We start from the raw sequence: 15,272 nt of genomic DNA, 5'->3' as shown, positions 1-15,272 counted from the left end.
TGTCTAAATGTAGCCAACTACCCAGGTGCTGAACCAAAAATGACCTGGCTGCTAAGCTTTACATTCTTGCATTTTCAAAAAAAGATACCAAGAGAATGAAGAAAAATTGATAATAGCAGTAAATTAGAAAGTTGCTTAAAATTGCATGCTCTGAATCATGAAAGTTTAATTTTGACTATACTATTCCTTTAAAGTGTGTGTCACTATAGGGGAGACTTCATCTCAGAGGCCTAATTTCTGAAATATGAGAAAATCTGGACGCTAAACTCTTATTAAGATTGAAATTTTATAGAGGCATCAAATCTGTGTACTAAATATTATGTTATACATATTATACTTATTATATATAAAATACTGGCTGTAAAGCTTAGGTACATTCATGAGACAAACATGGTTTTATTACTAAACTACACTGGCACTGCTGTACATTTGAGAGTGGTAATGTCTTATGAGGTATTGGTAATAAAGACACAATAAGATTCCAGGATCCTAACCTTGGACAATGAAATTAAGAAGATAGAAAACAGTTTGCGTTTATGATGCTCTTTCTCATGAAAACCAGTAGTGCAGCCATCTCATTTGTGATCAGTTGTTGTAGTGGGAAAATATATTAACACTAAAATAGACATGACCTGTTTTGTAATTGGTATAAAAAGGATAAAACTGGTTCACATGGATAACACCTACAAGAGAAACTGGAAGTTATTACTGTGAACATTGATAAAAGTTATTACAGAGCAGAAAAGCAACAGATCAAAAATGACTTGACTCTTTTTAAAGAACGAAAAATTACCTTCAGGTGGGTTCTTGTTCTGGTTATTCCAAACCACCAAAAGCTTTGAGAGGCTGGGCACCTTGGACACTTCTGTGATCACACGGAAGAGACTCTCTACACGATCATATGTCAGCACAACGGCAGTGAAACCTTGGGACTGTGGCGGAATCAATGGCAGGAAGAGTGGATTGCTCACGCTGCTCCATTTCTATCAGAGACAATGAAACAATCAGTAACAAGACAGAGCATGCAATACTGAGAGAGAGACTACAATGTCTTCTGCAGTTTGTACTGTGAGAGCGAGACTGTAATGGCTGGTGCAGATTACACAGAGAGCGAGAAACTAATGCCTGGTGCAGATTACACAGAGAGTGAGACTGTAATGCCTGGTGCAGATTACACAGAGAGTGAGACTGTAATGTCTGCTGCAGATTACACAGAGAGCGAGAGACTGTAATGCCTGGTGCAGATTACACAGAGAGTGAGACTGTAATGCCTGGTGCAGATTACACAGAGCGAGAGACTGTAATGCCTGGTGCAGATTACACAGAGAGTGAGACTGTAATGCCTGGTGCAGATTACACAGAGCGAGAGACTGTAATGCCTGGTGCAGATTACACAGAGAGTGAGACTGTAATGCCTGGTGCAGATTACACAGAGAGTGAGACTGTAATGCCTGGTGCAGATTACACAGAGAGTGAGACTGTAATGCCTGCTGCAGATTACACAGAGAGTGAGACTGTAATGTCTGCTGCAGATTACACAGAGAGTGAGACTGTAATGTCTGCTGCAGATTACACAGAGAGTGAGACTGTAATGTCTGCTGCAGATTACACAGAGAGTGAGACTGTAATGTCTGCTGCAGATTACACAGAGAGTGAGACTGTAATGTCTGCTGCAGATTACACAGAGAGTGAGACTGTAATGTCTGCTGCAGATTACACAGAGAGTGAGACTGTAATGTCTGCTGCAGATTACACAGAGAGTGAGACTGTAATGTCTGCTGCAGATTACACAGAGAGTGAGACTGTAATGTCTGCTGCAGATTACACAGAGAGTGAGACTGTAATGTCTGCTGCAGATTACACAGAGAGTGAGACTGTAATGTCTGCTGCAGATTACACAGAGAGTGAGACTGTAATGTCTGCTGCAGATTACACAGAGAGTGAGACTGTAATGTCTGCTGCAGATTACACAGAGAGTGAGACGGTAATGTCTGCTGCAGATTACACAGAGAGTGAGACGGTAATGTCTGCTGCAGATTACACAGAGAGTGAGACTGTAATGTCTGCTGCAGATCACAAAATTTATTTGACTTCTATTATCAAATTTGCTGCGTTAACATGAATTTTTTTGTTAGAGAGATACCTAGGTAGGCACCTGAAGCACTACATGGCATGAAAACATAATTTATGCTTACCTGATAAATTTATTTCTCTTGTAGTGTAGTCAGTCCACGGGTCATCCATTACTTATGGGATTATATCTCCTTACCAACAGGAAGTTGCAAGAGGATCACCCAAGCAGAGCTGCTACATAGCTCCTCCCCTCACATGTCATATCCAGTCATTCGACCGAAACAAGACGAGAAAGGAGAAACCATAGGGTGCAGTGGTGACTGGAGTTTAATTAAAATTTAAACCTGCCTTAAAGACAGGGCGGGCCGTGGACTGACTACACTACAAGAGAAATAAATTTATCAGGTAAGCATAAATTATGTTTTCTCTTGTTAAGTGTAGTCAGTCCACGGGTCATCCATTACTTATGGGATACCAATACCAAAGCAAAAGTACATGGATGAAGGGAGGGACAAGGCAGGAACTTTAAACGGAAGTAACCACTGCCTGAAGCACCTTTCTCCCAAAAATAGCATCCGAAGAAGCAAAAGTGTCAAATTTGTAAAATTTCGAAAAAGTGTGAAGTGAAGACCAAGTTGCAGCCTTGCAAATCTGTTCAACAGAGGCCTCATTCTTAAAGGCCCAGGTGGAAGCCACAGCTCTAGTGGAATGAGCTGTAATTCTTTCAGGAGGCTGCTGTCCAGCAGTCTCATAGGCTAAACGTATTATGCTACGAAGCCAAAAGGAGAGAGAGGTAGCCGAAGCCTTTTGACCTCTCCTCTGTCCAGAATAAACGACAAACAGAGAAGAAGTTTGACGAAAATCTTTAGTTGCCTGCAAATAGAACTTCAGGGCACGCACAACGTCCAGATTATGCAAAAATCGTTCCTTCTTTGAAGAAGGGTTAGGACACAAAGATGGAACAACAATCTCTTGATTGATATTCCTGTTAGAGACTACCTTAGGTAAGAACCCAGGTTTAGTACGCAGAACTACCTTGTCTGAATGAAAAATTAGATAAGGAGAATCACAATGTAAGGCAGATAACTCAAAGACTTTCGAGCAGAGGAAATAGCTATCAAAAACAGAACTTTCCAAGATAACAGCTTGATATCAATGGAATGAAGGGGTTCAAATGGAACACCTTGCAAAACGTTAATAACTAAGTTTAAGCTCCACGGTGGAGCAACAGTCTTAAACACAGGCTTAATCCTAGCCAAAGCCTGAACATCTGGAACTTCTGCCAGACGTTTGTGTAGAAGAATGGACAGAGCAGAAATCTGTCCCTTTAACGAACTAGCAGATAAGCCCTTTTCTAAACCCTCTTGTAGAAAAGACAATATCCTAGGAATCCTAACCTTACTCCATGAGTAACTCTTGGATTCGCACCAATATAAATATTTACGCCATATCTTATGGTAAATTTTTCTGGTAACAGGCTTCTTAGCCTGTATTAAAGTATCAATAACCGATTCCGAGAAGCCACGCTTTGATAGAATCAAACGTTCAATCTCCATGCAGTCAGTCTCAGAGAAATTAGATTTGGATGGTTGAAAGGACCCTGAATTAGAAGGTCCTGCCTCAGAGGCAGAGACCATGGTGGACAGGACGACATGCCCACTAGGTCTGCATACCAGGTCCTGCGTGGCCACGCAGGCGCTACCAAAATCACTGATGCTCTCTCCTGTTTGATCTTGGCAATCAGTCGAGGCAGCATCGGGAATGGTGGAAACACATAAGCCATGTTGAAGACCCAAGGGGCTGTCAGAGCATCTATCAGCGCCGCTCCCGGGTCCCTGGATCTGGATCCGTAACAAGGAAGCTTGGCGTTCTGGCGAGACGCCATGAGATCCAGATCTGGTTTGCCCCAACGATGAATCAGTTGAGCGAAGACCTCCGGATGAAGTTTCCACTCCCCCGGATGAAAAGTCTGGCGACTTAGAAAATCCGCCTCACAGTTCTCCACGCCTGGGATGTAGATCGCTGACAGGTGGCAAGAGTGAGACTCTGCCCAGCGAATTATCTTTGAGACTTCCAACATCGCTAGGGAACTCCTGGTTCCCCCTTGATGGTTGATGTAAGCCACAGTCGTGATGTTGTCCGACTGAAATCTGATGAACCTCAGAGTTGCTAACTGAGGCCAAGCTAGAAGAGCATTGAATATTGCTCTTAACTCCAGAATATTTATTGGGAGGAGTTTCTCCTCCTGAGTCCATGATCCCTGAGCCTTCAGGGAATTCCAGACTGCGCCCCAACCTAGAAGGCTGGCGTCTGTTGTTACAATCGTCCAATCTGGCCTGCGAAAGGTCATCCCTTTGGACAGATGGGGCCGAGAAAGCCACCATAGAAGAGAATCTCTGGTCTCTTGATCCAGATTTATTAGAGGGGACAAATCTGAGTAATCCCCATTCCACTGACTGAGCATGCACAATTGCAGTGGTCTGAGATGCAGGCGCGCAAATGGTACTATGTCCATTGCCGCAACCATTAAGCCGATTACTTCCATGCACTGAGCTACTGACGGGTGTGGAATGGAATGAAGGGCACGGCAAGCATTTTGAAGCTTTAATAACCTGGACTCTGTCAGGTAAATTTTCATCTCTATAGAATCTATAAGAGTCCCTAGGAAGGGAACCCTTGTGAGTGGTAATAGAGAACTCTTTTCCACGTTCACCTTCCACCCATGCGACCTCAGAAACGCCAGAACTATCTCTGTGTGAGACTTGGCAATTTGAAAACTTGACGCTTGTATCAGAATGTCGTCTAGGTACGGAGCCACCGCTATGCCTCGTGGTCTTAGTACCGCCAGAAGAGAGCCCCAGAACCTTTGTAAAAATTCTCGGGGCCGTCGCTAACCCAAAGGGAAGAGCTACAAACTGGTAATGCCTGTCTCGAAAGGCAAATCTTAGGTACCGATAATGATCTTTGTGAATCGGTATGTGACCACAAACAGATTTGAGTAAAAACCTTGTCCTTGTTCCGTCCGCGGAACTGGGTGGATCACCCCCATTAATAAGAAGTCTTGTACACAGCGTAGAAACGCCTCTTTCTTTATTTGGTTTGCTGATAACCTTGAAAGATGAAATCTCCCTTGTGGAGGAGAAGCTTTGAAGTCCAGAAGATATTCCTGAGATATGATCTCCAATGCCCAGGGATCCTGGACATCTCTTGCCCAAGCCTGGACGAAGAGAGATAGTCTGCCCCCCACTAGATCCGTTTCCGGATAGGGGGCCCTCACTTCATGCTGTCTTAGGGGCAGAAGCAGGTTTTCTGGCCTGCTTGCCCTTGTTCCAGGACTGGTTAGCTTTCCAGCCCTGTCTGTAACGAGCAACAGTTCCTTCCTGTTTTGGAGCGGAGGAAGTTGATGCTGCTCCTGCCTTGAAGGTAAGAAAGGCACGAAAATTAGACTGTTTGGCCTTTGATTTGGCCTTGTCCTGAGGAAGAGTATGACCCTTACCCCCAGTAATGTCAGCAATAATTTCTTTCAAGCCGGGCCCGAATAAGGTCTGCCCTTTGAAAGGAATATTAAGCAATTTAGATTTAGAAGTCACGTCAGCTGACCATGATTTAAGCCATAGCGCTCTGCGCGCTTGGATGGCGAAACCAGAGTTCTTAGCCGTTAATTTGGTTAAATGTACAACAGCATCAGAAACAAATGCGTTAGCTAGCTTAAGTGCTTTAAGCTTGTTCATAATCTCATCCAATGGGGCTGTGCGAATGGCCTCTTCCAGAGACTTAAACCAGAATGCCGCAGCAGCAGTGACAGGCGCAATGCATGCAAGGGGCTGTAAGATAAAACCTTGTTGAACAAAAAAATTTTTAAGGTAACCTTCTAATTTTTTATCCATTGGATCTGAAAAAGCACAACTATCCTCCACCGGGATAGTGGTACGCTTAGCCAACGTAGAAACTGCTCCATCCACCTTAGGGACCGTCTGCCATAAGTCCCGTGTGGTGGTGTCTATTGGAAACATTTTCCTAAATATAGGAGGGGGGGGAAAAGGGCACACCGGGCCTATCCCACTCCTTGCTAATAATCTCTGTAAGCCTCTTAGGTATAGGAAAAATGTCAGTACACACCAGTACCGCATAGTATCTATCCAGCCTACATAATTTCTCTGGAATTGCAACCATGTTACAATCATTCAGAGCTGCTAATACCTCCCCTAGCAGTACGCGGAGGTTTTCAAGCTTAAATTTAAAATTAGAAATCTCTGAATCCAGTCTCCCTGGATCAGATCCGTCACCCACAGAATGAAGCTCTCCGTCCTCATGTTCTGCAAATTGTGACGCAGTATCAGACATGGCTCTCCCATCATCAGCGCGCTCTGTCCTTAACCCCGAGCAATAGCGCTTGCCTCTTAATTCTGGCAATTTAGATAATACTTCGGTCATAACAGTAGCCATGTCTTGCAAAGTGATTTGTATGGGCCTCTCTGATGTACTGGGCGCCACAATATCACGCACCTCCTGAGCGGGAGGCGAAGGTACTGACACGTGAGGAGAGTTAGTCGGCATAACTTCCCCCTCGTTGTCTGGTGATAATTTCTTTACATGTAAAGATTGACTTTTATTTAAAGTGACATCAATGCATTTAGTACACAAATTTCTATGGGGCTCCGCATTGGCCTTCAAACATAGTGAACAAACAGATTCATCTGTGTCAGACATGTTTAAACAAACTAGCAATGAGACTAGCAAGCTTGGAAAATACTTCAAATAAATTTACAAGCAATATAAAAAACGCTACTGCGCCTTTAAGAAGCACAAAAAGCTGTCACAGTTGAAATAACAATGAACCAAATCAGTTATAGCAACCAAAATTTCACAGTAAATGTATTAAATTAGCAAAGGATTGCACCCACCAGCAAATGGATGATTAACCCCTTAATACCCAAAAACGGATATCAATTTAACAAATAACGTTTTTATCACAGTCAAACACACTGTCACAGGTCTGCTGTGACTGATTACCTCCCTCAAAACGAATTTTGAAGACCCCTGAGCTCTCTGTATCATGGAGGATGAAGTAGGAAGACTGTGACTGAATTTTTACTGAGCAAAAAAGCGCTAAAATAGGCCCCTCCCACTCATATTACAACAGTGGGAAATCTCAGTTAACTGTTTCTATGCAGAAATAAACGTTAGCCATGTGGAAAAATCATGCCCCAATAAGTTTTATCACCAAGTACCTCACAAAAAACTATTAACATGCCAGTAAACGTTTTACATTAAAAGATTATGAAGTGTTATTAATAAGCCTGTTACCAGTCGCTTTCACTGCAGTTAAGGCTCAAACATTACTTCAGCGTTAACAGTATTTTCTTAGACAAATTCCATTCCCTAGAAAAATACTTCAGTGCACGTACACTCACCAGCCTAATACCAGTCGCTACCACTGCATTCAAGGCTGTACTTACATTACTTTGGTAACAGCAGTATTTTCTAGTCAATTCCATTCCATAGAAAAATAATTTACTGCACATACCTCGTTTGCAGGGGGCCCCCGCATGCTATTCCCCTTTCTGAAGTTACCTCACTCCTCAGAATGTGCGAGAAACAGCCAGTGGATCTTAGTTACTTCTGCTAAGATCATAGAAAACGCAGGCAGATTCTTCTTCTAATACTGCCTGAGAACAAACAGCACACTCCGGTGCCATTTAAAATAACAAACTTTTGATTGTAGACATAAACTAAGTTTAAAAAACACTACAGACCTCTCACAATGACCTATGTTGAGTGCAAGAGAATGACTGGATATGACATGTGAGGGGAGGAGCTATGTAGCAGCTCTGCTTGGGTGATCCTCTTGCAACTTCCTGTTGGGAAGGAGATATAATCCCATAAGTAATGGATGACCCGTGGACTGACTACACTTAACAAGAAAAATAGCACTGCCTCTTGTGCTCTTGCAAGTGGATAACATTCTTGTGAAACTGCTACCATATACTGCTCCAGAACGAGTCACTGCTTTAAATTAAAAGCTACCAAGATTTTTTTTTTTATATAATAGACGTAAATTAGAAAGTTGTTAAAAATTGCATGCTCTATCCGAATCATATCCCATATCACTATTATACGCCATATCACTATTATACGCCATATCACTAAAACCATAGCGGAGATTCTGAATAGAAGAACGATTGTGCTCCCGTTTGTTATTACAATCAGTACATTATAAGGAAACTTGAAAGTTCTTAAAATAAATATAGGATGGCTATTTTTTTTTTTTTTTAACTGCCCTTAAAATATAAAGCAACATTATTTGTTTTTAAACTATGGCACATTAAAAATATTCTAATAAAACCCCCCACAGTACTTAGCAGAAGTGCATAACAAGCTTGGCGAGTTGGCGTAAATGATTTGGAAATGGCACTGTGAAAATGCATATTTGCTGCTCGTTAGAGTGTCCCTCTTCAGTTTCCATGACCTATGGAAAGTGCTGCAAAAGACCCTTTTATAATTAAGGCTGGAAAAGAAAGAAAACCTGCTTTTTCTTTTTGAGTCAAGGAAATAGAATGTAGGATAGCAGATACATAACTCTGACACAAAGTGGGCATGCAACCTAAAAAAGGTAAATAGTCTGCAACACAGACGGATTAAACAGCAAGTCAAACAAAACCGTGCTTGTTTCATGCAGGAAAAAATAGCCAAAGAGTCCATTAAAGTATCGAGGGAAATAACAGACTATGTTTCAAGGATCAATTTTACGGTGCTGCAAGATTTGAATTTTAATTTGTGCAACCCTCTTAAAAAGTTTAAGCCTGCACTACAGTGTCCTGCCAAAGAGATGGAACCCAGAGGGGTTGGCAGGAGAGACGGCGCACAGTCTGTTCCTAAAGAGAATGCCAGCGAGCACAGTGCAAACAGGAGGGTGAGTAACACAGCACTGGGCACCGCTGGATTCCTATCAAACACACAGGATGGTGACTTAAGACAGTTCTAGCAAATAAACAAATACATTAGCAACTACCCACAAACTGCATCCCTTGCACAATTCTGTGGCCTGGGGCTCTTATACTTTGTCTGCGACTAATTCAGTGACATAATTACACTATTGTTCTTTATGGGCAGTCGCCACTTAGCACATCAAATGTGTTTTTAATGGCTTTTACGTATTTTGTTTTAATTAAAACTCATTTCGGTTTTACTCTTTGTTCCTTTCTTTATTGCTTGTTGAATTTTTCAGTATTTCATTTTTAGAAGCTGGAAGAGACATTGTAACATGATACAAATATAAGATATTCCTAGAATAACCACAGATCGTGGAATTTATCTTTTTAGTATGCGTTTCCGATCAGTCAGGTTTAGTGGTGAGATGATAAAATGAGGATGTGAAAAGGAGAGAAAAACTGGGAGGCAATAAACGACGAGGAATACACGGGCAATGGGAACAGAGAGACAGGATGAGAAGTGCTTTGGGAAGCATTTAAAAGAATAGAGAAGAGAAAACACTTTCTACTCCAGTGTGATGGAAACTTTCATCTTAAATGATTATTCAGCTTCAGAGGAGATAACAAAAAGTTAAAAAGGATTTGAAAGAAGCGCAATTAAAGAGCAGCTAAATATGAACAAAAGTAAGTGCTGCGGAATCTATTTGAGCACTACAATTAACACAATATTAATAATAATACTAATAATAATAATAAAAATACAACAGACAAAAAATGATAGCGGCTTGTCACTATCAAATATGTCACACAAACCATTAAAAATATGAAGAAAAAAAAAAAACAGAAAAGTTTTTTTTTTTTACTTCAGTTTTTAAAAAGATATTCCTATATTCCTTATACAAATTCCTTTAAAGGGACATAAGTCCTTAAAGGGATACTAAACCCAATTTTTTTCTTTAAGGATTCAGATAGAGCATGCAATTTTAAGCAACTTTCTAATTTACGTCTAGAGCTAGAGATAGCTGGGAGAGAGGACAAGAGGCAGAAGGATGGATAGGAGAGAGAGGACAAGAGGCAGAAGGATGGATAGGAGAGAGAGGACAAGAGGCAGAAGGATGGATAGGAGAGAGAGGACAAGAGGCAGAAGGATGGATAGGAGAGAGAGGACAAGAGGCAGAAGGATGGATAGGAGAGAGAGGACAAGAGGCAGAAGGATGGATAGGAGAGAGAGGACAAGAGGCAGAAGGATGGATAGGAGAGAGAGGACAAGAGGCAGAAGGATGGATAGGAGAGAGAGGACAAGAGGCAGAAGGATGGATAGGAGAGAGAGGACAAGAGGCAGAAGGATGGATAGGAGAGAGAGGACAAGAGGCAGAAGGATGGATAGGAGAGAGAGGACAAGAGGCAGAAGGATGGATAGGAGAGAGAGGACAAGAGGCAGAAGGATGGATAGGAGAGAGAGGACAAGAGGCAGAAGGATGGATAGGAGAGAGAGGACAAGAGGCAGAAGGATGGATAGGAGAGAGAGGACAAGAGGCAGAAGGATGGATAGGAGAGAGAGGACAAGAGGCAGAAGGATGGATAGGAGAGAGAGGACAAGAGGCAGAAGGATGGATAGGAGAGAGAGGACAAGAGGCAGAATGATGGATAGGAGAGAGAGGACAAGAGGCAGAATGATGGATAGGAGAGAGGGGACAAGAGGCAGAAGGATGGATAGGAGAGAGGACAAGAGGCAGAAGGATGGATAGGAGAGAGGACAAGAGGCAGGCATCCTGACAAAGTGACCTCAGAGTCCCAAAAGTTTGCAATTGTACCCGCTATTAGTTAGCTTTTAAAGGTAGCACCTGTACATCACTTTTGATATTTTCTTACTTTTGTTAATACACTGGCTAACACAGTACTGCCCTTTTTCTGCAGAGATAGAGCTGGGAGAAATAAGAAGAAATAGAGGGCAAGAGGGATGAAGAAGGAGCTAGCATTGCATGCAAAAAGCAGAGAGATGGAGAAAGAGCCGTCATCAAGGACAAGAAGCAGAGGGATGGAGAGAGAGCTTGCATGGAGGGTAAGACGCAGAGGGATGGAGAGAGAGCTAGCATGGAGGGTAAGACGCAGATTGATGGAGAGAGAGCTAGCATGGAGGGTAAGACGCAGAGGGATGGAGAGAGAGCTAGCATGGAGGGTAAGACGCAGATTTATGGAGAGAGAGCTAGCATGGAGGGTAAGACGCAGAGGGATGGAGAGAGAGCTAGCATGGAGGGTAAGACGCAGAGGGATGGAGAGAGAGCTAGCATGGAGGGTAAGATGCAGAGGGATGAAGAGAGAGCTAGCATGGAGGGTAAGACGCAGAGGGATGAAGAGAGAGCTAGCATGGAGGGTAAGATGCAGAGGGGTGGAGAGAGAGCTAGCATGGAGGGTAAGACGCAGAGGGATGGAGAGAGAGCTAGCATGGAGGGTAAGACGCAGATTGATGGAGAGAGAGCTAGCATGGAGGGTAAGACGCAGATTGATGGAGAGAGAGCTAGCATGGAGGGTAAGACGCAGATTGATGGAGAGAGAGCTAGCATGGAGGGTAAGACGCAGATTGATGGAGAGAGAGCTAGCATGGAGGGTAAGACGCAGAGGGATGGAGAGAGAGCTAGCATGGAGGGTAAGATGCAGAGGGATGAAGAGAGAGCTAGCATGGAGGGTAAGACGCAGAGGGATGAAGAGAGAGCTAGCATGGAGGGTAAGATGCAGAGGGGTGGAGAGAGAGCTAGCATGGAGGGTAAGACGCAGAGGGATGGAGAGAGAGCTAGCATGGAGGGTAAGACGCAGATTGATGGAGAGAGAGCTAGCATGGAGGGTAAGACGCAGAGGGATGGAGAGAGAGCTAGCATGGAGGGTAAGACGCAGAGGGATGGAGAGAGAGCTAGCATGGAGGGTAAGATGCAGAGGGATGAAGAGAGAGCTAGCATGGAGGGTAAGACGCAGAGGGATGAAGAGAGAGCTAGCATGGAGGGTAAGATGCAGAGGGGTGGAGAGAGAGCTAGCATGGAGGGTAAGACGCAGAGGGATGGAGAGAGAGCTAGCATGGAGGGTAAGACGCAGATTGATGGAGAGAGAGCTAGCATGGAGGGTAAGACGCAGATTGATGGAGAGAGAGCTAGCATGGAGGGTAAGACGCAGAGGGATGAAGAGAGAGCTAGCATGGAGGGTAAGACGCAGAGGGATGAAGAGAGAGCTAGCATGGAGGGTAAGATGCAGAGGGATGGAGAGAGAGCTAGCATGGAGGGTAAGACGCAGAGGGATGGAGAGAGAGCTAGCATGGAGGGTAAGATGCAGAGGGATGAAGAGAGAGCTAGCATGGAGGGTAAGACGCAGAGGGATGAAGAGAGAGCTAGCATGGAGGGTAAGATGCAGAGGGGTGGAGAGAGAGCTAGCATGGAGGGTAAGACGCAGAGGGATGGAGAGAGAGCTAGCATGGAGGGTAAGACGCAGATTGATGGAGAGAGAGCTAGCATGGAGGGTAAGACGCAGATTGATGGAGAGAGAGCTAGCATGGAGGGTAAGACGCAGAGGGATGAAGAGAGAGCTAGCATGGAGGGTAAGACGCAGAGGGATGAAGAGAGAGCTAGCATGGAGGGTAAGACGCAGAGGGATGAAGAGAGAGCTAGCATGGAGGGTAAGATGCAGAGGGGTGGAGAGAGAGCTAGCATGGAGGGTAAGACGCAGAGGGATGGAGAGAGAGCTAGCATGGAGGGTAAGACGCAGATTGATGGAGAGAGAGCTAGCATGGAGGGTAAGACGCAGAGGGATGGAGAGAGAGCTAGAATGGAGGGTAAGACGCAGAGGATTAAGTAGACAGTTTAAATATAAATGCTTAGTTTAAAGCAGACATCAGTCTAAGCCTGGCCCCTGTACATAAAGCACTATTGTTCCCTTTAATGTAAGGGGATGGATGCATATTCACGAATACGGCTCTACATATGGAACTAGTCATCTTGCCAAGCCACAAGCGATTGACGTGTTGTACAACACAGTGTAAACAAATAGTGCTTCAGAGCAACAGACTTTTTTGATGTGACCCAGTACTGTGAGTTTTCAATGCTCAATTACCTTCCCCAACTCTTTATTCAACGTTAACTCATTCTACTCTGGGAAACCAAACAAAGCCAACATATATACACGATTACTACACTGTTCCAGTTTTGACAGCACTGCACTAGCAGGAAACACTAACTTAAAAATATCAACCATAGCTACATCAAAAAATGATGAAATTCACCACCCAGCCCCACAGAACCAAACAGTATAGTATTTTATAGCTTATCCCACAGCTTATCTAGGTGAGGCATCGGACTGAGATGTGACACCATCTCTTTTAGTTATGCACAGCTGCTTCCAATAATTTAGAATCTAATGCAAGAAAGATATAACAACATTGAGAGACAGCAGTAAACCCTAAATAATACATTATACAAGATATCTGTAAAAGGGACAGTCAGCACTGGATGTAAGATTCTTAAGTATGCATAGATAAACAACCTTGCAATATACTTTTATTATTTATTATTATTTATTGAACATTGTGGATTTTGCAATACTGAAAACGCCCATGGTAGCAAATACAAGACGAGGCTTGTCACATATCTTTGCCTGATATACAATCTATCAAACAGATATTTTGTTAAGATAATGACAGTGGCAAGTCCGGTCATCTCTAGATGTAATTCCAGATTGGCTCCTCTAAACACGGAAAGTGGTGGGTGGCGTTAGAGAACTGAAAAACAACTGCAGCAAACTGTGTTATTCTGTTCTAATGCTATTTAGACTCTGCCGATATGTTGCTCTATCGAAAGACTGCATAAAAATATAATAGCAAGGTGTTTACTGTCCCTTTAATTCAATGATTGGGACCCTGGAAGATAACACATTACACGGAAGAAAAACAAAATACAACAGTCCTATACTGCTTTAACAAAAAGGAGGCACTTTAAGAGAGATGTAAAATCATTTTTCATTCCAAGATTTTTGTGTCTTGTAGAAAATGAACATACCAGTTAAGTATTTTTTTTTTACATTTACACCTTGTATACTATAATTGTTTGCCAGAGCCCAAACTCCCCCACTTCTTGCATTATTAGGGGTAACCAACTGTTACAGGAGAGACTTTCAGTTAATTATCTTATCACTTCTCTTAAAGGGAATGGCAACTTTCATGAATCCGTGCCCGTTTTTAATAAAACCTATTTAAAACAGGGGCACTGTCATTCATGAAAGCTAACTTTGCAGCGGATTTTACAAATACTTACCTTCTTCTCCTGAAACACCGGATCGCCGATCCCACGCCTGCAGCAGTCAGCAATGACAAAATAGTCTCTCTCCAATCACGGCTCCCCCCACAAGAGCGTTCATCTGGTGAGGCCACGCCGTGATTGGAGGAAGCCGGTTCCGTCATTGCTGTGTTAGTACAGCAGGAAGAAGCAGGCGGGGTGATCCGGTGTTTCAGGAGAAGAAGGTATTTGTAAAATCCGCTGCAATGTAAACTTTCATGAATGAAAGTGCCCCTGTTTTTAATAGTTTTTTTAAAAACCGGGCACAGGTTCATGAAAGTTGACATTCACTTTAAGGCCAATAAAAGGGGACTCAGGCTTGTGAAGTCTGCAGTATGCAATCCCAAATCTCAGAACTTTCAGAGGTAAATTACAGAAAAAAGAAGCAAAATAAATAGTGAAACTATACTGCAATCTCTTGTTACAAAGTGTGAGAACTTCTAGGTGTGTGCTGATTAACCCACAGGAAAACATACAAGTTCTGAATGAGCACTAGGGACCCAGGCTGCAAAATCATTAACACCCTGACAGCTGGGGCGGAGCAGACATTAAATGCCTCCAGTTAACAAGTGTCTCTGTAAGGAGAACACTTTCAAATAAATCTTTAAAAGCTTATTCTCAAGTGCTATCAAGAGCCGACCCCCTGCCTGTGTGTCTGCAGTCGGAGACCTCCTGACCTCTACCCCCCCTTCAAAAGAGAAATCAGCCCAGTGAAAGCTAATAATTCAGTGCCGTTTCAGAGGGGAGATTTGTTGACTTACGCCTGACAGAGAGGAAACATTGTCACAAGCGGAATCCACTTATAGACCATTAATGAGCCGGGGCGTGAAACTGCGTGTGAAAATCTGTACTTCTAATGATAATGTTCGCAAGTCTTTCACAAGGGCTCAAGCACACAGCGGACGGCCTGACAAGCAGGCACAGATAATGCATGCAAGATGCCGTCCTCTGTCAG

General features: G+C 43.3%; 1 protein-coding gene across 1 annotated transcript in view; it reads right to left on the bottom strand.

Moving 5' to 3' along the window:
- Positions 1–15,272, bottom strand: part of EXT2 (exostosin glycosyltransferase 2) — a gene marked incomplete in the record, with an annotated part of 392,946 nt that overhangs the window by 214,164 nt on the left and 163,510 nt on the right. Inside the window, 1 exon segment of the mRNA XM_053720234.1 lies at positions 794–983. Within this exon segment, the coding sequence (XP_053576209.1) occupies positions 794–983 (190 nt within the window).

This window comes from Bombina bombina, chromosome 7 (genome assembly GCF_027579735.1).
Source record: "Bombina bombina isolate aBomBom1 chromosome 7, aBomBom1.pri, whole genome shotgun sequence".
In the NCBI taxonomy this organism is placed as follows: domain Eukaryota; kingdom Metazoa; phylum Chordata; class Amphibia; order Anura; family Bombinatoridae; genus Bombina; species Bombina bombina.
The sequence above is the reverse complement of the archived record's forward strand: the minus strand, read 5'-3'. Positions and strand labels throughout refer to the sequence as shown.